This window comes from Phacochoerus africanus, chromosome 6, assembly GCF_016906955.1.
Source record: "Phacochoerus africanus isolate WHEZ1 chromosome 6, ROS_Pafr_v1, whole genome shotgun sequence".
Lineage (NCBI taxonomy): Eukaryota > Metazoa > Chordata > Mammalia > Artiodactyla > Suidae > Phacochoerus > Phacochoerus africanus.
In genome coordinates this window covers 51746670-51771872 of record NC_062549.1, presented here as the reverse complement: position 1 = coordinate 51771872, position 25203 = coordinate 51746670, and the positions used below count along the sequence as shown (strand labels likewise).

The 25203-nt window shown below is 39.9% G+C and overlaps 1 protein-coding gene across 2 annotated transcripts in view; it reads left to right on the top strand.

The window, feature by feature from the left end:
• The first annotated feature begins 277 nt into the window (after window positions 1-277).
• The window catches only part of CA13 (carbonic anhydrase 13), a 40558-nt gene continuing 15632 nt past the window's right edge, over window positions 278-25203 (top strand). The window contains exons 1-3 of one of the 2 annotated variants that reach the window (XM_047783662.1): window positions 278-507; window positions 6469-6666; window positions 16785-16903. In XM_047783662.1, the coding sequence (XP_047639618.1) occupies window positions 471-507; window positions 6469-6666; window positions 16785-16903 (354 nt within the window). In that variant the 5' untranslated portion in view covers window positions 278-470. The remainder of the gene's footprint in view (window positions 508-6468; window positions 6667-16784; window positions 16904-25203) is intronic. The other variant, XM_047783663.1, reaches the window with a different exon arrangement.

Sequence of the window (25203 nt, the reverse complement as noted above, 5' to 3'; positions counted from 1 at the left end):
ACTCATTCATTCCCAGGGCAGCCCTCCAGGCAACACTTTCTGTGATGGTCACTTCTCAGAAGGCAGGAAATCCCCTCTGGAAACCCTTCTCTCTTTCTTTCCATCTTCCCTCTCTCCCTCCATCCTCACCTCCATGCCTCCTTCTCAAGCCCCATCTCTCTTTCCTGAGTTCAAACTAATTGTAACATGGTTCGCACTGTGGACTCAGGCCAGCTCTTCCCGCTCCTCCTCGCCCTCCCACGCGGGGAGCCTCCCGTGCCCGCCACTGCCCCCTGGCGGCCGAGGCTGACAGCGCCTTGGCCCCCGGGTTCAAGGGCTCCCACTTCGGCTGGGCTGAGGCCCGCGATCTCCGCCCCTGCCTGGGCCACGGCCTGCCCCCTCTCCCCCGAGTCGGCTCGCGTGCCCGCCCCGCTCCCTCCCTCCTCTAGCTTCTCCGCCACTTCTTCCTTTGCCTTCCACCCCGAAGGACCATGTCGAGGTTCAGCTGGGGATACGGCGAGCACAACGGTGAGCGCCTTCCGCGGATCAGAGCGGGTGGGAGGGCTCTGCTCAGGGGGCAGCCGAGGGGACCGACTGCTGTCCGGGATCCCGCGAACCTCACTCTGCCCATCCGCACTTGCGGGAAACTTTTCGGTTTCTCTTGAGAACCAGCAGCGCGCCTGGAGCCAAACGCAGCAAGCAGAGGGAAGGGAGGCTTGTCCTACACCTACTAGAAAAGCGCCTCCCCCCACCCCCTGCTCCCCAGGCTATTGGTATTGTGGGTGAGTTGGTATCTGTTGGCCCTGCCAAGACCCCCGAATCTTCATAGATGTCCACTCACTTTTCATTTGAAAAGTAGAAAACTTTCCCAATCAAAGGCACGGGATAAGAAATCTAATGACATAATTTCTATGAATTAAGGGCAAGTTTATTTTCAGTCTTTTAAACTCATTAGGGGAAACATCATGGAACATATTTGAAAATATACTTAAAACTTAATGAATTGCAACACTGAAAATTTAAGCTGCCTTCTTGGCAATCAAAATACTGCAAATTTCTTAATAGCTGTTCCTATAAAATATTCCCATGGCAACTTGTAATTGCTTGACTGGTACTGCTGGTTTTAGGAAGATCTTAGATTTTTTTCAGGGAAATGAAGTTATAGTTTTCACTCTCATCTCTACCCTTTCTTCCACACTTGCAGAGACTGGGGATCAGAAAGGATTATTGAAATTTTAACACTTTGGTAAAAATGTGCTTATTGATGGAAGCAGCAGTAATAAGATGTATGTTTTTCTTCTTGTATATTGCAAATTATCAAAAGTAAACCATTTGTCTTGTTTTTATGTTAAACTGGTTATTTCAAATAATGGTTATTTGAAATAATTGCAGTGACACCAAGAAAGCATTATAGTGAATCATTGTCAAATTAAGTCTGTGAATAATTATAGTAATAGTAGTAATAACAATGAATATTTTCCTTGGATTAACATGAGCAGTACTTTATAGTTCATGTTATAGAAAGTTTACTTTCACTATGAAACAGAAAAGTATCATTTCTAGTTGTAGCCTTTTTTGAGGCCCTGATTAACTTGCCAGTGTAAAAATTGCAGCAGGTGAAATTTAGAGTTTTAATAATGAAAACTATAATTTGGTGGATTTCTCTTTGATTTTCCATTTATGTTTCAGAAAAAAATCCACAAAACAAATTTCTTTTAATTGCCTTCTCTCCTGGAATATTTTTTGTTATCGTTGTTTAGTAGTTATTGGATGCTCACAGTGCTCTCACTATGGTTAGGAAGAAGGGTATTTTCAATCAGTGAGTGCTGATTACTCTTTAATATGTTAGAAAATATTGATTCCAATGAAACTTATCTGAAATTTAAAAAATTCATTTTAGCAATTAAAAGGTACAAACTTCCAGTTACAAAATAAATGAATCACAAGGATGAAATGTACAGTGGGGGGAATATAAGCAACAATGATGTAATATCTTTGTATGGTAACAGGTGCTAACTAGACTTATCATGGTGACCATTTTGAAGTGAATAAAAATATCAAATCACTATGTTGTGCACTTGCATTGTAGGTAAATTATGCTTCAAAAACAAACAAACAAACTCATAGAAAAAGAGATCAGATTTGTGATTACCAGGGTGGGTAAGAAGGATGAGTTGGATGAAGGGGGTCAGAAGGTACACAACTTCATTTAAAAAATAAGTACTATGGAGTTCCCTTCGTGGCTCAGTGGTTAACGAATCCAACTAGGAACCATGAGGTTGCGGGTTTGATCCTTGGCCTTGCTCAGTGGGTTAAGGATCTGGCATTGCCATGAGCTGTGGTGTGGGTCGCAGACGTGGCTCGAATCCCGCATTGCTGTGGCTCTGGTGTAGGCTGGTGGCAACAGCTCCGATTCGACCCCTAGCCTGAGAACCTCCATATGCCACGGGAGCGGCCCTAGAAAAGACAAAAAAAGAAAAAAAAAAGTACTAGAATTTGAAAAGGTACACTCACCCCAGTGTTCATTACAGCACTGTTTACAATAGCCAAGACATGGAAGCAACCTAAAGTTCATCAAAGGAGGAATGGATAAAGATGTGCTGCATGTATAAAATGGAATATTACTCAGCCATAAAAAAGAAATAATGCCATTCACAGCAACCTGGATGGACCTAGAGATTATCATATTAAGTGAAGTTAATCAGACAGTGACAGACATCATATGATATCACTTATATGTGGAATCTAAAAAAGGATACAAATGAACTTATTTGCAGAGCAGAAATAGACCCACAGACTTAGAAAAACTTATGGTTACATAAGTTTTTATGGTTACTTAAGGGGACAGGTGGAGGGGGAGTTAAGTTGAAAAACTTATGGTTATTTAAGGAGTCAGGTAGGGAAGAAAGGGATGGACTGGGGGCTGGGATTGGCGTATGCACACTGAGGTATATGGAACGATTGGCCAACGGGGACCTGCTGTACAGCACAAAGAACTCTACCAAATATTCTGATAATATATGTGGGAAAGAATCTGCAAGAGAATAGATGTGTGTCCATGTGTAACTGAATCACTTTGCTGTACAGCAGAAATTATCACAACATTGTGAAGCAACTATACTTCAATAAAACTTTAAAAACTGAAAAAGTACGAGAGATTTAATGCACAACATGATATATATAATTAACACCACCGTGCATTATATATAAAAGTTGTTAAGAGAGTAAATCCTAAGAGTTCTCATCACAAGGAAAGACTATTTTTTTCTTTAATTCTTTTTCTTTTTTCTTTTTATGGCCGCATTTGTGGCATATGGAAGTTCCCAGGCTAGGAGTTGAATAGGGCTAGGGGTTGAATCAGAGCTGCAGCTGAGACCTACACCACAGCAACACCAGATCCAAGCTGTGACCAGTACCACAGCTTGTAGCAATGCTGGATCCTTAACCCACTGAGCAAGGCTAGGGATTGAACCTGCATCCTCATGGAGACTATATCCATCGGGTTCTTAACCCACAGAGCCACAATGGGAACTCCTCTTTTTTCTATTTCTTTAATTATTTATCTGTATGAGAAGACCGATGTTCATTAAATTTATTGTGGTAATCATATTGTGCTGTAAGTCAAATCATCATGCTGTACACCTTAAACTTATGTAGTGCTGAGTGTCAATTATATCTCAATAAAATTGGAAAAAAATTGAAAACATTAAAAAAAAATCCATCTTAGAAAAGCCATTAGCAAAGCATGATTTTTGTATTTCTGCTGAGAATTACAGGGCCATTCCTTGTTTTCAGATTCAATAGCTTTGTGACACCACACCTTTAAGTAATCAAACTTTGGCAAAATCCTATTGGAAATGTGTTGTATCCTGATGAGGCATGTTTTGTTGCTTGTTTTCACGTTAGACTGGAAAGAGCAGTGGTTGAGCAGATAAAAGGAAACATAAGCTGGGAATAGTAGCAATGATAAAAGGGAACATCTGAGGTATTGGAAGGGATTACCATCTTCATAAACAACTTCTACCACTGACCTTTGATAGTTTTATTAGTCTGGTTTAGGAAATGTTACAATCACTGAAAACTGCCCATCTCTATGGATATTTAAAAGTTGTTGAATCAGTGGAAGAAACACCATATATCTCTATAACTATGTTTAAATGGATTTTTTTTTTTTGTCTTTTTAGGGCTGCACCTGTGGCATATGGAGGTTCCCAGGCTAGGGGTCGAATGGGAGCTGAAGCCGCTGGCCTATGCCACAGTCACAGCAATGCCAGATCGGAGTCACAGCTATGACCTACACCTCAGCTCACAGCAATGCTGGATCCTTAACCCACTGAGCGAGTCAGGGGGCCAGGAGTCGATCCTGCGTCCTCATGGATGCTAGTCAGATTCATTTCCACCAAGCCACCACAGGAACTCCTTAAATGGATTTAAAGTTGGAAGTTTTGGAAACATTTTAAAAGGGGAGGGCCTCTTTAAGAGGCAGGGAAATGAACATTCCATAGTGGCTAATAGATAATATTGACTAATTGATGCAAACTGATATTGTTTTTATCTTATTTTGGCTTGCCTCTGCTTTTAAAAATAGTTCTGGTTCTAAAGGATTAGAAATAGGAGAGTAAAGGAATTAAGAGGAGAAAGAAGCTATTCCTGACTGGAAAAAAGTTAACAACGTTATGACACATGCGTTGCGTATTTGAAATCTGATCCTCAGGTGGTATCTGTGGGCAGTTAAAAAAGGTCTAGATTGTATATAAAAAGAGTACTGGACAGACTCAGAGTATTTATATAAGTAAATATTTCTATATGAGAGTATTTAATAAATAAGGAAATGCAATGCCTTTTCTCCAATAAGCAAGGATTTTTGATGTTCAAGTTGCTTTCAAGTCCAAAGTGTATAATTCATAAGAGAACAACGTCCAAGTTATTATGTTCGTGGTTTTGTATTCATGCTGTGACTTTTTGTACCTGAAGCACATGTGAAGAAAGGAATTTATGCTTTCTTCTTTGCAAAAAAAAGGGACAGTAATAGGAACATAAGATTTAGAGATTGAAGCTGTGAATAATTGTGATATGCAAAAAAGGAGAATAATAGGAACACAAGATTTAGAGATCGAAGCTGTGGATAATTGTGTTATGTTTGCATTTCTTGAAATTTCATTCTAAATCTTATCTTTAAAAAATATTTGTTGTTGGTAGTAACGTATGCTTAATTAACTGTCATACTGTGTCATTTTAGTAAGTACTTGAGTCTTAGAGAAATCGATTTAATTGCTTAGTGAAGTAAGGAAAAACTTAGCAGTCCTGTGCTCTACTGACCTGGTGTAAATTGCAGCCATAGGAGAGGAAATAGTAAGAACCCCTAACCTGTTAAGTGACTCACATCTGTAGAATGGCTTGGAGCTTACCTGAAGCTGCAACCTTTCTGTTGATTTTGAAACAGAACTTGGATCAAGTCTGGCAGAGAAATGAAGAGACCAGACAAAGGAACTGCCAGTTTATCGATTCATCTCAATTTACCAAACGTGTGTCTGATTTTGGAAACTTGATGTAATTTTGACCTTGTGAATAGAGGACCTGGTAGATAATTATCCCTTGTACTGGAATTCAAATATCGTATTGGCAAAATAATCACAGAGGGACCTTTTGAAATACAGAAAGAGAGAAATAAATTATTCCCCAACTCCACTGCAGAAAATCAAATTTTACACTTCCTGACATGGTGTAGTCATCTTACGTGGATTTTTCTATGCGAATAATGTATGTATTTTTCTTTAGTGTGCCTGTTGCACATTCACAGGAAATCGAGTTGAGGCCTGGGTGCCACAGAATATGCAGTAATTAAGAACTACACCCCTTTCTTGCTATACAGCTTTCTCAGCTCTATTATTTCTTTCAGCTCATAAACTTGACCTGGGGAGCTATCACAGCTCGTTTTTGGAGCCGAGACTGAATCTTATTATTTTCAACCATGGTACTGTTGTTTTTAATTTGGTGGAAGGCGTTTATAAAGGACTTTATAAAACTTACATGCTCTTTTGTCTATAAGGGTTAGTTTAATTCTGAAGATGAATTGAGGCAAACCAGGAGGTTTCCACACCTATAATAAAATCAACCAGTCTTGTAGAACAAAATAAAACAATTAGATGTTAAGTGCTAAGGATGAAGATCTTTTTTTTGTTGGTTTTTGTAACTTTCTTCAATCTCAGGTACAGTGCTTTGTACTCAGCAGGTATTTGGTGAATGAAATAACATTTTTATTTTTATTTATTTATTTATTCCCACTGTACAGCAAGGGGATCAAGTTATCCTTACATGTATACATTACAATTACATTTTTTTCCCCACCAAAGGGTTCTGTTGCAACATGAGTATCTAGACAAAGTTCTTAATGCTACTCAGCAGGATCTCCTTGTAAATCTATTCTAAGTTGTGTCTGATAAGGAAATAACTTATTTAATCCTTTTCTTTTGGTCTTTTATGTTAAAGGTCCTGTTCATTGGAATGAATTTTTTCCTATTGCTGATGGGGATCAACAATCTCCGATTGAGATTAAAACCAAAGAAGTGAAATATGACTCTTCCCTCAGACCTCTTAGTATCAAGTATGACCCAAGCTCAGCTAAAATCATCAGTAATAGTGGCCACTCCTTCAGCGTTGACTTTGATGACACAGAGGACAAATCAGGTTAGTTTTTTTTTTTTTTTTTTTTTCTGTGAGGGGCTTGGCTGATTGGATGGCATGTCTTTATCTTTTGTATGTGAAATACATACGTTCTGTATATTCCATATTAGTACTTTGCTAGAACTTGTAATAAAAGTTTTGTTTAATTAGTTCATGGGATGATGTCTTTTATTCTGTGAATATATAGAAGACCTGCAACAATGACAAATAACCCCCAACTACTTTATTTGCTAACTTAATAACTGAATGAAGTAGAAAATGAACATTTAATCCATCTTCAAGCATACCTCCTGCCCAAAGAATAGATGTTGACAAGCTTAAAAGTAAGGTGGAAGAGAGGATTTTAGAGAGCATCATATTCTGGAATACTTTTTAAGGCTTCTAACAAATTATTTTTATTTTTAGTCTAATATTAGGATGGGGCTGCCTTTATTTATTTATTTATTTATTTTTGTTTGTTTGTTTTGCTTTTTAGGGTCACACCTGAGGCATATGGATGTTCCAGGGCTAAGGGTCAAAATGGAGCTGCAGCTGCCAGCCTACACCACAGACACAGTAACATGGGATCAGAGCTGTGTCTGTGACCTATACCACAACTTACACCAATGCTGAGTTCTTAACCCATTCATCAAAACTAGGGATCAAACCTGCATCCCCACGGATACTAGTCAGGTTCATTTCTGCTGAGCTACAGCGGGAACTCAGAGGCTGCCTTTATTAATGAAAAATTAATTATTATAATAAATATATAATAAATTTATAATTTACAGTTAAAATTATAATAAATCTATTATAGTTACATTACAAAAATAATTGGAAGAAAGCCTTCAGTTATTAAACTCAGATTTTGTTTAGTAATATCTTGTGTTAATGTAATGCTATATTTTCAGCAAAAATTAAAATCTCATTACATTTCTTCCTCATATTTGTTAAATTCAAAAAAGATCCATTTTTCATCAGAGAATTTTAAAAGCATAAAGAAAGATTAACACATGGCATTTTCAACTTTGGAGGGGAGGAGGAAACTCACTTTTTACATACATTCAATTGTCTTTCCTTTAAGCCCTCAGTTTTATGAATCTGTAATAACAGATGTGGTTGATGTGGTGGTTAGATTGTAAAGGTACAAAGTTTATACCACCCTCAATGGTAGCTTGATACTGAGATCGTAAAGATTTCTCAGACAGAAGACTGAAGCTACCCATCCCTACTTTTAGAATAAGAAATGATTAGATTGTACTTCATCTAAAACTTTTCATAACAACCTTAGTCATAAGCAATTTTCACTCTAATTTGCTCAGTGATGATCTGAGTTCTCTCTTTCTCCTCCTTCCTCTCTCCCTCCCTTCCTTTCTCCTCCTCTCATTTTCCCTCTACCTTAAGTTCATCAGTGGAATTGATTTGTCTGTGTTTCCAGATTTGACACTGTGTCTGTGATGGGTAATGTATGCCCTCTCTCATAAGTGAAAGTTTAATTTTTTATCTAGATAGTAATAAAATGACCAAGGTTAATCGAAAATATCCATAAAGTACTTTGTATTCCTCTGAGATAGAAGCTACATGAAAAAGGTCATGATTCTCATTTTTTCTCAAGACAAATGAGGAGCATGGGGATTAAATTAATTAAAAGGTAGAAACCACCATGGCTAAAATAAGTTGTTGCTGATTTTTCTTTTTCTTTGGTTCATACTATGAAACACAAAGATACTTCTGTAGCAAGCCATTTTAACTTAAGTAAAATAGTTCTCATTTTGTATAGAAGCCATTCTTGCCAAAGTAAGTCTGAATCCCACCAGTCAAGAAACCACAAGCAGCACTGCTCTTGTGGCTTAGCAGGTTAAAGACCTGATATTGTCTCCCTGAGGTTGTGGGTTTGATCCCTAGCCTTACTCATTGGGTTAAGGATCCTGCATTGCCTCAAGCTGTAGTGTAGCTCAAAGATGTGGCTCAGATTCCATGTTGCTCTGGTTGTGGCAAAGGCCTTAGCTTTAGCTCCAGTTCGACCCCTGGTTCAGGAACTTCCATATGCTGCAGGTGTGGCTGTAAAAAGAGAAAAAAAAAAAAAAAAAAAAAAGGAAAGCAACCATAGGCATGAAACCTTCTTTGTGGTTTTGTCACAGCTTCTTTGCCTGGGCAGCTGCACAACCAGTGGTTAACCTGTTGGGGAGCCGCCCTTTAGAATTTTTAATAGTCCTTTAAAAAGGGATATGTAGATGTGAAATTCACACAGGAAGAAATTCAAAAGGAAGAACTCCACTTGCGGTTAGAGGGGAAATAGTAATCTGATGAGGAAAGAAAAGGTGTTCTCACCTGAGCTTCTGGTCTTTCTGAACAAGATCCCATCTCTCTGGGAATCTCACCTGACTGGCTCCATCCCCCTTCTTGTAGCATCCCCGGCTTGTCCTCTTACAGAACTTCCCACACTGCACTGAAGCTGCCAGTTGGTTCTTTCCACTCAACTAAAGGCTCTCTGTGAAGGCACACAGAAGGTACTCAATAAATGTATATTTAAATTAAAAGCATTTTTTTTTTTTGGCATGATGTTTGTTGGAGGACATGGAAAATACCATGATGTGGCATTATGGTACAGAATGCATTAGTGTACATAGGTGAAGTTCCAATAAACTTACATACCACCGTAAACCCATTAATATTCACCAGCTGACACCTGAGCATTTATTTATTTATTCATTTATTATTTATTATTTATGTATTTATCTTTATGGCTGCCCCTGTGGCATATGGATGTTCCTGAGTCAGGGGTCGAATTGGAGCTGCAGCTGAGGCCTACCCCACAGCCACAGCCACTCCGGGTCAGAGATGCATCTATGACCTAAGCTGCAGCTTGAGACAATGCCAGGTCCATAACCCACTGAGCGAGGCCAGGGATCGAACCTGCATCCTCACAGACACTGCGTCAGGTTCTTAACCCGCTGAGACATAACAGGAATTCCCTGTTTAAACATTGGTGGCTCATTCATTGTTTGAGCATTTTAATTCATTCCCTGTTTAAACATTGGTGGCTCATTCATTGTTTGAACAGTTTAAACATTGGTGGCTCATTCATTGTTTGAGCATTTAATTTTTGAAGGCTATGGCACTAATTTGTATATTTAAATAAATGAGAGTTTTGGCATATAGTAGATACTCAATAACTACTGATAACTAGCAAAAAAATAATAATGGTCCTTTCTGTGGATGGGATATGTTATGTTGAAATTTTAAAAAGATGTGAAAAGGAAGGAAGCTGGTTTCTTGCTAAGAAAGGCATCCTGGGAATACCTGTAATTTGATGGACTCAGTGAATGTTCTTTCATTTTCACCTCTAGAAATTGCCAATTTCTCAGTTAGAATCTTGTTATCTAGTTCTAGGGAACTGCCTGAAGTTAGCCAAATCTGCAAGATCTCAAATAATATATTGGGAAAAAAAAAAAACAGAAAAAGATAATAGGGGCATGAGTGGGCATACCTTAGTTTTGTGATTTCTGCCTCACAGGAGCCAAGATGTTCGTAAAACTAAATTGTATATTATACAACATTGTAATTATGTTTCCTTCTATAAATTCCTTGAGGATGGGGTGATCATTTCATACTTAGCATTGAGCATAGTTGCTGGCCCATTGTAAGCTCTTAAGGATTGTTGAATGAGGAGTTTCTGCTGCAGTGCAGTGGGTTAAGGATCCGGTGTTTCTGCACCTGTGGCCTAGGGAACTCCCTAGATGTGCTGTTCATTTAGCTTTACTTCAGAGTACTGTTACCACACAGTGATTAGGCTATGAATTTCATTGGATCCACACGTCTTAAGACTATGCCCTCTAGTGATGCCCAGATCACTTCAGGAGCATCCTTATAAACGGAAGCGTTGTGGAGGAGTGCTTCTACAGGTGAGGTCTCTTTCTTACTTTATAGTAGTAAACATTTATTGAGCCAGACACTCTCTTGGGCCCTGGGGATACAGGAGAACAAGACTATTTCTTCCTTAAAGGAACTTGTATCCTAGTGAGATAGACAGTAACGGCATAAACAGACATGTGTTTTGATTTTTAAATTAATTTTTTTCTGATTATGTTTTGCCAGCTTCGCTTATCATTTAAGGCAGCTGACTACAGTATAGTTTTGCAAAATGAGTAGGGTAAGCAAATTACTAACAGTTGAAAAAAGTCAAATTCACTAGAGTAATGCACATATTTCCAGTTGATCTTTGCAGCATATATAGCAAGTAACAGGCATTCTTTTTACTAAGTTATTAAGCATTTCTCAAACTTTAATGCCCTTTAACTGTTTTTTCCCTTAATATTAAAAAAATTTTTATAGTTGATTTACAATATTCTGTCAATTTCTGCTGTACAGCAAAATGACCCAGTTATACATATACATTCTTTTTCTCATATTTTCTTCATCATGCTCCATCACAAGTGATTGGATATAGTTCCCTGTGCTGTACCACAGAACCTCATTGCTTATCCTCTCCAAATGCAGTAGTTTGCATCCACTAACCCCAAACTTCCAGTCTATCCCACTCCCCCCACCTTGTCAACCATAAGTCAGTTCTCTTATGTCCGTGAGTTTGTTTCTGTTCTGTATATAGGTTCATTTGTGCCATATATTAGATTCCAGATATAACTGATACCATATAGTATTTGTCTTTCTCTTTCTGACTTACTTAGTATGAGAATCTCTAGCTCCATTTGTGTTGCTGCAAATGGTATTATTTTGTTCTTTTTTATGGCTGAATAGTATTCCATTGGGTATGTGTATTATCACATCTTCTTAATTCATTCATCTGTTGATGGACATTTAGGTTGTTTCCATGTCTTGGCTATTGTGAATAATGCTGCAATGAACATAGGGGTGCGTGTGTCTTTTTGAATGAATGTTCCCAGATAAATGCACAGGAGTGGGATTGCTTGATCATATGGTAGTTCTATATTTAGTGTTCTGAGGTACCTCCATACTGTTTTCCATAGTGGTTGTACCAATTTACATTCCCACAAACAGTGAGGGAGGGTTCCCTTTTCTCCATGTCCTCTCCAGCATTTGTTATTTGTAGAGATAGCAATGAAGGCCATTCTGACCGGCGTGAGGCGGTACCTCATTGTAGTTTTGATTTACATTTCTCTAATAATTAGTGATGTTGAGCATTTTTTCATGTGCCTGTTGGCTATCCATCTTCTTTGGAGAAATGTCTTTTTACATCTTCTGCCCATTTTTCAATTTTTTTTTTTTTTTTCTGTTGAGCTGTATGAGTTGTTTGTGTATTTTGGAGATTAAGCCCTTGTTGGTTAATTAGTCTTACAAAGGAGGCAAGAATATAAAATGTGAAAAAAAGTCTCTTCAGCAGGTGGTGCTGGAAAAACTGGATACTGCATGTAAATCAATGAAACTAGAGCACACCCTCATACCATGCACAAAAATAAACTCAAAATGGCCTAAAGACTTAAACATAAGGGAAGACACCATCAAGTTCCTAGAAGAGAACATAGCCAAAACATTCTCTGACATCAACCATACAAGTATTTTATTAGGTCAGTCTCCCAAGGCAATAGAAATAAAACCAAAAATAAACCAATGGGATCTAATCAAACTTACAAGCTTTTGCACAGCAAAGGAAACCATAAAAAAAGAAAAGACACCTTACAGAATGGGAGAAAATAGTTGCAAATGATGCAACCGACAAGGGTTTAACTCTGTTTTCTTGATCTCTGTAGACCTCTTTTATGTGAGTTTTATTTGGAACAGATTTTTAAAAAAATATAAATGGAAGGATATATAGATGACATGCCAAGTGTGATTTTGGAGAAATAATTACTTGTTTTCAAACATAAGGTGAAAACAGCAATGTGTGCAAGTATGATGAAAAATTTGACTCCTGAAATTTTCCTCTGGGAGTTCTTGTGGCCCAGCAGAAACAAACCTGACTAGGATCCATGAGGATGTGGGTTCAATCCCTGGCCTCACTCAGTAGGTCAGCAATCTGGCATTGCCGTGAGCTGTGGTGTAGGTTGCAGACACAGCTCGGATCCTGCATTGCTATGGCTGTGGTGTAGGCTGGCAGCTGTAACTCCGATTCGACCCCTAGCCTTGGAACTTCCATATACTGCAGGTACGGCCCTAAAAAGAAAAAAAAAAGGAAAACATTGTTATTCTCATTAAAAATAATTTTTGTCTGAGTGCCTGCTGTGGTGCAGTGAGTTAAGAATCCAACTGTAGGGGTTCCCATCGTGGTGCAGCAGAATCAAATCCGACTAGGAACCATGAGGTTGTGGGTTCAATCCCTGGTCTTGCTCAGTGGGTTAAAGATCTGGTGTTGCCGTGAGCTATGATGTAGGTGGCAGATGTGGCTCAGATCTGGCATTGCTGTGGCTGTGGCGTGGGCCAGCAGCTACACCTCTGATTAGACCCCTAGCCTGGGAACCTCCATATGCCAAGGGAGCGGCCCTAGAAAATGCAAAAAAGACAAAAAAAAAAAAAAAGAATCTGACCGTAATGGCTTGGGTCACTGTGGAGGTACAAATTTGATCCCTAGCCTGGCACAATGGGTTAAAGAATCTGGTGTTGCCAAAGCTGATGCATAGGTCACAGCTGAAGCTCAGATCAGTCCCTGGCTCGGGAACTTCCATAAGCCATGGGTGTGGCCATTAAAATTTTCTTGTCACCATTATTCACTGTATACCCTGATTAGCTTTGCCCATATCAAAGTTAGTGATACATTAGCCTTGATATCTTGACTCATTTTTTTCCTACCTTGTATTTCTTTGGTAGAGCACTGTTCCAAGAGAATGATATTCAAGATTAGACATTTGCTGATCATAGGTCCAGGTTGGATATTTAAGTTGAAACACTCAAAGTCCAGATAATTAAAGAGTAAGGCAATCTCTGTTGCTTCACTAAGCAGAGTTGTGCTAATCTGGCTTTAAACCCTGGATTCAGAGCAGACTTTCCAGAGATCAACCAGTATTCTTGGATGTTTCCCTAATAATTTGTGTGTGTTCTGGTCTCACTTTCTTTTTCCAGTGCTGGCTTGTTTGCATATTATCCCAAAGTTAGTTCCACGTTGATCACTCAGGCTCTCTAATCTGCTTTATATCTGCGAAGGAATGACTTCATGGTTCAGCTCAGGTCTTAGGCAATAGTGAAGGGGTAGCAGAGACAATAGAGCTGTTGATTTCTTTTTGTTCGGAATGCCATTGCATCTGTGCTATATGGAGTCAGGGAAATGTGCCTTTTACTTTCAATTATCTGTGAATCATCTTTGAAACTGTTTAAATACAAATCAAATATTTATTCATTCCTTCAATTTTTTTTTTTTTTAATGGCTAAACCTGTGTCTTATGGAAGTTCCAGGGCTAGCGGCCTGTGCCTCAGCTATTGCAACACCATGTCCAAGATGCATCTACGACCTATGCTGCAGCTTGAGGCAATGCTAGATCCTTAATCCACTTCAGATACAACATGGGGTCCTGTTGAGCCACAAGGGGAACTTCTACATCAAATATTTATTGTGCACCTCCTCTGTGATGGCTTCTGTCTATGGAATGGGCACAGCAGGGACCCAAGCAGACAGTCTCTGCCCTCATGAACATTGTCCAGTGGGATAAAAAACAGTACAATTTTCTATTTGTGGCAGAGAAGCAGAAGAGCAAGCCCTAGAGTGGGTCTTCTCTTTTCTTTTTCACAGGGCTTTGAAAATAGCGGTCTTTATTCGTTATAAAGAAATCTGGATCCAGATGAATCTAAGGGTCTAAAGGAAGCCCCAACCATTCGACCTTACAAAAAATTTCATTACATGCACTCCCCATTTTTTCCCCTTAAGGCAGTTTTGGGAATTGCAGAAGTTAAGAAGCATCCAGTCCGATCTCCTAATTAAAAATTGACAAATAATCACAAATATGGATAAGAAAGCTGAAGCCCATGGGGGCTTAAGTGAGTTTTGAAAGAGTGCATTTTTTTGGGTATTTTTTTTCAGGGCCACACCCATGGCATATGGAGGTTCCCAGGCTAGGGTTCAAATTGGAGCTGTAGCCTATGGCCTAAGCCTCAGCCACAACAATGCCAGATCCAAGCCGCGTCTGTGACTTACACCACAGCTCACGGCAACACTGGATCCTTAACTTACTGAGTGATGCCAGGGATCGAACCTGCATCCTCATGGATGCTAGTTAGATTCGTTTCCACTAAGCCACAATGGAAACTCCAGATTGAGTAATTTAGTAGGTGAACTGGGACTATTCCCAGGTCTGCTGCTTCCAACTACCACACCGATGTTTAATCACTGATATTCAGCTGCAGCTGGGTCAAACTGAGTAAGAGAGAAATGAGTTCAGCAGAGGGCAATCTGGATCATTCTTTCTTCTGCAGTATAGCTCAGAGAAGGGTGTACCTTAGGAAAATGTATGATCTTGTCCTTTTTTCCCCTTGTAGTTTGTGGAAAATGCACGTGATACCTTTTAACATCTTTTGCTTATTATGTAAGGTGGATCATTCTTGACAAATTTTGATATCTACATGTATCTTCTGAAGAGGAGGGTCATTTAAATCAGACTATTGTCAAGGCTGCACCCCACCAATCCAGCCCTTAATTCTACTGGATGATGATGAGAGATTAGTAATTCGTATGGTGTAATCAGCTTCCAGTGCTGCCTTATCCTTCCATATCCTTTAAAGTGTGCCCATTAAAGATTAATTGGGAAGAGACAGTTTAGGATTATGTTTTCTATTGAGAAGCTTTTCTGTATTCTTAAGATATGATTCTCTTGCCATGGATTTAGAGATCATATTTGTTGAGGCAAGGTACTAAAATATAATTTTGCCAGAAGTGACAAAGGTATGGTGGATTATTTACACAGAGTTAATTTCGTCCTGTATTTCATGTTTCCCCAAAAAGGGAAACATATAAAAGAAGTGCTTACTTTGCCAGTTTTGGTAGTAATAATGACAATGATAAAATAGTAATAAAGCTAACATGTCCAGCACGCTGACTGTCTGCCAGGCAGTGATGAGTGCTCTGTGTTCACTTTCTCTTCCATTTTCACAACATTAGGAGGAGGTAGCATTACTGTCTTGAGGTTATAGATACGAAAGCTGAAGCTTCAAAATTAAAGGGTTTGTGCAAGATGACATGGTTAGTAAAGAGAGCTTGAGCCAAGGGCTTCTAATGCTGAAGCCTGTTCTCTGACTATAATGCTGGTCTGCCTTACCAAGTTCAGGATGGCCCTCTTTGCAAACCGCATTCTTATTTAGAGAGGCTGACATCCTCCATTAAACAGCAATTCTTTTGTTTGTTTGTTTGTTTTTTGGTTTTTCTTTTTATGGCCACACCTGTGGCATATGGATGTTCTCAGGCTGGAGATTGAATCTGAGATGCAACTGCCAGCCTATGCCACAGCCACAGGAGCTCAGGATCGGAGCTGCATCTGTGACCTACACCACAGCTCATGGCAATGACGGCTCCTTAACCCATTGAGCAAGTTCAGGGATCAAGAGTCTGCATAGTCACAGATCCTGCTTGGGTTTTTAACCTGCTGAGCCACAGTGGGAACTCTGAAACAGAGCCATTCTTTTTTTTTTTTTTTTTGTCTTGTCTTTTCAGGGCCACACCCATAGCATATGGAGGTTCCCAGGTTAGGGGTCTAATTGGAGCTACAGCTGCCAGTCTATGCCAGAGCCACAGCAATGCCAGATCTGAGCCGCTTCTGTGATCTACACCACAGCCATGATGAATCTTTAACCCACTGAGTGAGGCCAGGGATCGAACCAGCCACCTCATGGTTCCTAGTTGGATTCGTTTCCGCTGCACCACGGTGGGAAGTCCACAGAGCCATTCTTTACCGCTGAGAACTCCAGTCTCTTTTACTTTGTAACCAGTATGTCTGTTGTGATTTCCTAGATATTCCATCAAAATCTGTATCGTAGACTCTCTAATCTTTGAAAATGTTTGTTTTTACTCCTCATATGCCTCAAACTTGTATTCTTGTCAGCAAACTGAGGGACACATTTATAAAAAATTTCTTAGAGAACATGGACATGTTGAGTGATTCAGGGAGACATTGTGGGTTCTGACAATGTGGGTAAATCTTTTTTTTTTCCTCCTGGCTAACAATTTAAACTATATTGACATTTAGTGCTGCGTGGGGGTCCCCTCACTGGAAGCTACAGGTTACGACAGTTTCACCTTCACTGGGGGTCTGCTGATGATCACGGCTCAGAACATGTGGTGGATGGAGTAAAATATGCCGCAGAGGTAAGCCAGCATATGTGTGCTCATGATTCAGAATTTTCCTGTGTGCTGAAATTTACACAGAGGCCAACTACCTTGACTTCAGATAGGTCCTGTGCCAATTCAGTATCTCTGTGGATGAGATTTCTTGCTTCTGTCAGTAGGAGAGTTTATCACCAGGAGAACCACAAATTCAGCCTTTCTGAGACTTAGAGCCTAGGGTTATGATACCCATTTTGGAAATGAATGAACTGGAGACTTGGAGAGATTAAGCAATTTATCCACCTAGGAAGCAGTAGAGATGGGTTGAAACCCAGGTCTGTCTGATACCAGATTACAAACTCTACTATATCTGTAGAATTTCCCAAAAGGCCAGTGAGAAGGGAGCAAGAGAAACATTTGTTTTAGGCCCAACTTATACATATTTGGCCCAGACACAAATATATACTAATATCATGTGAAGTCTATATTAAATGGAAAAGTTCCTCTTAGGGGAAAAAAGTAAAGTTACAAACTCTTCTAAACTCTACATTCTCAGGTATTAAAATAGAGTCTCTGTTAATTATTCAGGTCATTGATAACGCATAACATGATGAAGTGTTCATTGACTTTTTTTTTCCCCCTTGGAGAGTTACTTCTTTTCCTTATAATCATATTCATTAATAATATTCTACTTTTTCTAATCCTCTGGTTAAAGGACCAAGCATAATATACTTCAAGTTTTAATACATTTAAATATTGCTAACACTCAGCATTACCATGAGATGAAAGTGAATTATTATATGACTCAACCAAAGCTACTTAAGTGAAAATAGTGTGGCTTGTGAGTCGTCTGGGTGAGACAGAGCAAGGTTACGAGGCAAGTACAGTTTTCCTTCATTTTTCTCATGATTACACTGAGGCGTGGAATTGAGACTTGCTTTTACAGCCCTGCTGTTCAAAGAGATTGAGCAAACAGCCTTCTTTCCAGTTTTATTTTTCCATTAACATGTACATCTGCTTTTTGAGACTATCAACCAAAATGTCCTTTTTATCAATGAAAGCATTTTGTTTGGGGACCTGCTCTGTCCTTGGGGTGGAGGAATTAAATGTACATGCAGAGTACTCTCTGGTGGTGGAAAAAAAAAATGTCAAGAATATGGAAAGCAATCCCAGGCTAGGGGTCAAATCAGAGCTATAGCTGCCGGCCTACCCCACAGCCACAGCAAAGAGAGATCCAAGCTGTGTCTGTGACCTACACCAGAGCTCACGGCAACGCTGGATCCTTAACCCACTGAGTAAGGCCAGGGATCAAACCCGCGTCATCATGGATGCTATTCGGGTTCCTTAACCACTGAGCCAAGATGGGAACTCCAGATTTCTCATTTCTGATTGGTCAGAATTGGGTCGTGTGTCCTTTCTAAAGCAATGGCAAGTAACATGAGAAAGTCATAGAGCAGTTAGAATTTACTTTCTGGGACTGGAATGGGGTCAGCTATATGGAGGAGGCTGGCTATTTGAACAAAACCAGGTTGTCTTAGCACATGTGTGTAGAGAAATAGATATTGAGTCGGCAACCAGTAAAATCTTCCACAATCTATTAGGAGCCCAGAGCCTCAAGTAACAGCCAAAAATGACTGGAAATTATTTATTTTAGAATGCACAGGGCATTTCTCTTCTGTCTCTTGCTCTTCTACACGGATATATTTCTTCTTCTTTCCTGCCTCCCTTACCACCTCTCCCTCCCCATCCTTTCCCTAAACTGGTTATGAACTAAGATTAGTCTATACCACTCTGAGGGCCTATATATGAAAAGCATCATACTAATACAACTTAATCTTTGAGGAGTGTTTATTAAAATGCTCCAAGCCACATTCCTTAAGTCAGTTTCACTGTTATATAATATTAATCTATTTCTAAACCTAATTGCTATTTAATATCAAAGGCTTGTTTTTTTGGAATTACCTTGGTAATCGAAAAATCTTTCACAGAGGTAACATTTACACTGCGTTGCTGCCACCAAGATACATAAAAATCCACATCAATGCATGGATTTTTTTCTTATGTGTACACTGTATCTTAAAATTCTGATGAATATATTTTTTCTCTATTAGTTAAAAAAAAAGAATATGGAAAGCAAAACTCTAGAATCTGTATGGCATCTCAGTTTATATCACCTACTGAACAGTTTTCATGTTTACTTCCTAAAGTTTTGTATTCTAAAATCTGACGTGTTGTCCTAAATCTCAAAAGCTTTGTGGGGCTTAAAAGCTGGCTTTGGATCACTGCCTTGTAATTTTCCTAAGCACCTCAGGAAAATTGCTCTCTTTGCTTTATGATTACACCTTCCAGGTTCATAAACTTGAAAGTAAACCCTCAGAGAGGTTGACACTGAGTGGGAAAGTGGGTTCCTGAAAGGGGCCTCATGTCCTGAAATTTGCCAGAGGCTCAGAGTCCTGACTTGCAGAGCAAGAGCTGTCTTGTAGATTTTCTGTCTTGACTGGAATTTCACACTGTTGTGTGTATTTAAGACTCCTTCCTTCCTTCCTCCCTCCTCCCTCCCTCTCTTTCTTACTTTCTTTGTCTTTTTTTTTTTTTTTTTTTAGGGTAGCAATGGAAGCATATGGAGGTTCCCAGGCTAGGGGTTGAATCAGAACTATGGCTGCCGGCCTAGGCCACAGACACAGCAACCTGGGATCCAAGCTGTGTCTGTGACCTGCACCACAGCTCATGGCAACATTGGATCCTTAACCCACTGAGCAAGGCCAGGGATCCAACCTGCATCCTCATGGACATTAATCGGATTCATTTCCACTGAGCCATGATGGGAACTCTTCCTTCCTTCCACACCTGCAGCATGTGGAAGTTCCCAGGTCAGGGATCAAACTCATGCCACAGCAGCAACCTGAGCAGCAACAGTGAAAACGCCAGGCCCTTAACCTGCTAGGCCACCAAGGAACTCCCTAAGGCTGTTTCTTATTTCATTTGTTCATGCATGCATACATTCATTCATTCTCTTAAGAATTCCTTGAGGTTCTAGTGTGTCCAGCCTTGGCCTGGCTTACTCATGCTCATCCTGAAGGGAGTGCTAGGAAGGAATAGGATGAGTCAGAGAACACTTCCTTGTGAAAAAGGCCTTTAACCCCAAGCCTGCAGGAGGAGCAGGAGTGAGCCAGGCAAAGGGAAGAGACACCTGCATAGAATCATGTGTGAAGACTGGGGGTGGGGAAGAGTATCACATATTTGAAGAACAGCATGTAGAACAAAGGGTAAGTTGTCAGGGGTAAAGTCAGAGAGTCTGGAGGGGTGTGATCTTACTAATCTAAATCATATAAGGATTGTGAAGTTTATTCTAAGTGCAACAGGAAGCCACAGATTGGCCTTCAATTGGAAAGTGATGATATTTGTGATTTGAAAGCATCATTCAAGCTTCAGTTTGACTGAGAATAAATTGGGTTGAAGCAGGCGTGGATAAGGGGAACCAGGAAGGAGGCTTTGGGGGAAGTTCCAACTAATAGATGATAGTGCAGTCGGAGGGCTGGCTGCCTGGAAGTGCAGCATTAGTGGGATTTGTTGATTGATTGGGGTTGAGGATGAGGGAGGGGAGGTGTCAGTGTTTCTGACCTGAAATAAGAATGTTCCTGGAGGAAGAAAAAATCTGACACAGATCTAAGGGTTGGGCTGGAGGTCAACAATAAACAAATAAATAATGTGAGGTAAGTTCTTTGATAGGAATAGTACCATGTGCTCTGGTAGAAGGACTGGCTGGTTAAGAAAGGCCTCTTTGAGAAGTTCCTGCTGTGGTGCAGTGGGTTAATGATCCAGCTTGTCTCTGGCATGCTGGTTCAGTCTGTGGCCTGGGAACTTCCATACATGTGGCCGAAAAATTAAAAAAAAAATTAAAAAAAAAAGAAAAGTGCCTTGAGATAACATGTGAATTGAGACTGAATGATCAGAGGAAGCCACTCTGAGGAAGCCTAGGGCGATCTTTCTACTAAGTGGGAAGAGCAGGCAGAAATGAGGTTTCCATGCTTTCAGGCAGAAATGAGGTTTCCATGTTCAGGGAGAGAAAGATGTTGGCTTCTAGGATCAGATTATCAAGGGAGAAGATATTATAAGCCATGTTCTAGAGATGCAGGCAGGGGCCACCCCACATTGGGCTTTGGGGGGCTTGGTGAGCAATTTGGAGTTTATCCTTTATGTAACAGAACAAAGACAATGGAAGTTTCTCAGTAGGGCAACAGCATGTTCTGCTTTATATTTTGTGTGCTGAGGAGGTTGGACAAACACTGAAGTAGGGAGACAATCTAGGTCATGAAAGTCGTTCACGTGAGCCATGAGGGTGATTTATACTATGGGCTAGTAGAGATAAAAGAATGCTAGATGGATGCATGGTATGTTTGGGAGGCACAATCCATGAGACTTGGCAAGGAGAAGGATGTTGATGTCAAGGCTGAAGAAGGGAAAAAGAGGAATCTAAAAACACTCTTAGATTTTGGCTTGAGCAACTGTGAGGGTAGTTGTGCCATTTGCTGAGGTGGGAAAGTCCAGGGAGGAGCAGGGAGCAGAGAAGAATTAACTATCTGTTTGGGCATGTTAAGTTGGAGACACCTATCAATATTCTAGGCTCACATTCAAGTAGGCCATTGGATACAAATCTGGAGTGTAAAGAAGTCAGGGCTGGAGAGGGAGGCATTTGGGAGTCATTTGCATTTGGTTTCAGGTTCAAAAAGACCTCTTTGCTCTTGGCTATAGACGTGATTATTTGTCTATCGTTTGTCTATCAAGGGGTTATTTAGTTTTTCCAGCTACTTTTGTACCTAACTTCAGGACTGTCATCAAGGTATATCCTCTTAAAAGAACAGAAATAGGAAGAAAAAAAATGAAAGGAAAAAGCCGTTTGAAGCTTAACCTATAAAAATTTAATTTGGGGCCTAATCTAATGATTTGTGACATTATAGAGATTAAAGTAATGTAAATCATGAAAGACTTTATCCCAAGAGTTATTATATATTTGGTATAAATGGTAATCAGCTGAAGCTCCAAATATGCAATGTACCATTAACCTTTTTTTAATAGATAAATAAACATATTAAATATGTAGTTGATAGTAAATTATAATTTCAACATTAACGGTGACTTTTGGCATACTACACATATTTTATTTTTTTATGGTCACACCCATGGCATATGGAAATTCCTGGGCTGGGGATTGAACCTGAGCCACAGCTGTGACCTATGCTGCAGCCACAGCAACGCCAGATCTGAGCTGCATCCTTGACCTAGGCCACAGCTTCAGGCAATGCTGGATCCTGAAGCCGCTGGTCGAGGCCAGGGATCAAACCTGAATCCTCAGGGACACTATGTCTGGTTCTTAATCCGCTGAGCCATAACAGAAATTCCTGGTTGGATTCTTACGCCACTGTGCCACAGCAGGAGCTCCTAAGCATATTTTATGTATTGAAAGAATGGATTTTAAAAATGCTAGAGTTGAATAATACTGTTTTTTAGAAAATCTTTTCAGTAGGGAAGAATCATCAATTCCATTTTTGCAGTAGCTACAATAACTCTTTGTCATTCAGCTCGGTTCACTGTGGGTGTCACTGTTAGGAAATGTGAGTTTGTTGTTTGAGTTTTAGTTCAAGTAGAAATGCTAATAAAGGTGATATTGGTTGCTGTGAAGATTATTGCTGCCAGTTAAGCAAGATGCATGGGAGAGAGGACTTGTTTCAAAAAAAAAAAAAAAAGATGTTTTTTTTTGCTTTAATTTCCCATAATATTTCTTTTTTCTTTTTTTGCTTTTTAGGGCTGCACTCGGCACATGGAGATTCTCAGGTTAGAGGTCCAATCTGCCAGCCTATACCACAGCCACATCAACACCGGATCCAAGCCACGTCTGTGACCTACAGCACAGCTCACAGCAATGCTGAAATCTTAACCCCCTGAGCGAGGCCAGGGATCGATCCTGCAACCTCATGGTTCCTAGCTGGATTTGTTTCTGCTGCGCCACGACGGGAATTCCTAGTTTCCCATATTTCTAATGGTTGTTTTTTAATCAGTGGAAAGATATACAGACTCATGTCTTTTTAGTTACATATCTCATTTTCCGATCAGTTGTCATTGTGGACCTAAAAAGGGCATTCATGTCTTTCTATCTCTTTGGTCTCATCTCTTACTAAGCAAACTGCTATTTTGTCACAGAGACATTTGGAGCAACTTTAGTGTACTTTTCTGCCCCTCCCTTCCAGTGGAACATCATCTGTCTCATGTGAGCCAAATAAACTTGGTTTCGTCATCCACTGGTTTCAGGTTTTGTTCCTCCCCCAACTATCTCACATCAGCTGAAACATGGCACCATAAGAATGTGCTTCTGGAAAAGGGAACTGCACTCTTGGTGGGGATATAAATTGTGCAGCCACTGTGAAAAACAGTATGGAGGTTCCTCAAAAACCTAAAAATAGAGCTACCATGTGGTCTTGCAGTCTCACTGCTGGGCATACATCTGGAAGGGACAATAACTCTAATTCAAAAAAAGATGTGCCCCTCAATGTTAATAGTAGCAATGTTATATGCTGTGGGTGCAGCCAAAAAAAAAAAAAAAAAGTGTCGATCAGTTAGACACTTTGTATTTTTATAGAGTTGTAAACATTATTGCAAAAACTAGCCTCAATCAGGAAATAACATTGAAGGTTAACTGAAAATGTAGAATATAATATGATGTGTGTTAACTATTATATTGGTATCCAAATATGTATATACATGTCCTGGATGAGTAACAACAAAGGTAAATGCTTTGTGGTTTAAAAAAAATCCACTTTTGTATTTTATTTTATTTTATTTTTTTCTTTTCTGGTTACCCCGTGGCATGTGGAGTTCCCAGGCCAGGGATCGGATCTGAGCCACAGTTTTGACCTAAGCCACAGCTGAGGCAATACCGGATCCTTAACCCACTGTGCTGGGCCAGGGACTGAACCTACATCCCAGTGCTGCAGAGACACTGCCAATCCTATGGTGCCACAATGAGAACTCCACTTTAGTATTTTCTGTCTGAGTGTTTCAGTCTTACTTGATTGTCTGTGGCTGGTGTACTATTTTATAGTTTGATAGTTCACAGTTTATAGTCATTCACATTTGTCTATAAATTCTTCCATATTAGTGGCCTGTGAGATGTGAAGTTCTATTTAAAGGAAGGGTTAAAAACATTCATTTCAAGACACTAAATTCTCGCTGTAACAGTCAGCCAAAAAGGTGATGTGTGCATGAAACCCTTCATAAGTAAGTGCTTCCTCCCCGAGGTGCCAAAGTGAGATGATAATGCTTTGTAAAAAGCAGTAAGTTCTGTGACTGACAAAGACATAGATCTGGATAAAACAAACTGTCTTTTAGTGGAAAACAAGCAAAAACAAATAAGCAAAACAAAAGGATTCATTTGCAGAGATCTTCTCTGAGGTCATTCCTCCTTGGGCAGCATGGCCGGATCATGATCTTGGCCAAGCCCTTTGGGTGCCTGCATTGCCCTCTGGCTTCTATCTATGTTTGTCCTTCTCTTCACCCAGAATGAAAACCCTCCAAGAGTGGCTTTCTGCCATATTGTTCTTCTACAATCCTTCACAGTTGTTAGTGTGTTGGGATACTGCACTGTTTACGATGGTAGGATTTTTAGGACACTTGTGTGAGGTAGAGTTGTGAAGTGGGTGAAGCCTGTTTTCTAGCGTTCCAGGTCCTTGTCTCTCCCTTCTCTCCCTTTCCCCCTCGTCGGTAGCACCGCCTGCCTCTCATTTTCTTCCTTAGATACCTCTGGTTGCAAGACCTTGAAGACTCTTTTTCCGTCTTCAAACTTGCTCTCAGCAAAGACTCTGAACATATTCATAGAAAGTAGGAAATGTGTAAATACTACTAAAAATAGTTACTCTGAAGGAGAATTCACATTTTCAAGCCTTAAAAAGTCTTACACTATAGTGATGAAATTGGACGAGGCAGTTCCAGAAATAGCTAGCATTGTCCTCAGCAGCAGGATTATCACCAAATACATATTGTGTGAGGTGTGACTTCTCCACCTGCCCCTGAGCTTGAGCTCTGTCTTGAACTCTGCCACTAGCTGGGATCTGAGTGAAGGCTGCACAACTGCAGTCCCATCTGGGGACACGGAGGAGTCCAAGTCACTTGGGAGGAATAGCTGGATGCTCCAGAGCCTTTTAGTGATATGGACTTCGGCAGAGTATTCCACAGACCAGCTAAGTGACATGGTCCTTTACTTGTGTACTTTAGTTTTTATTTTTATTTTTATTTATTTTACTTTTTAGGGCTGCACCTGCAGCATATAGAGGTTCCCAGGCTGGGGGTCT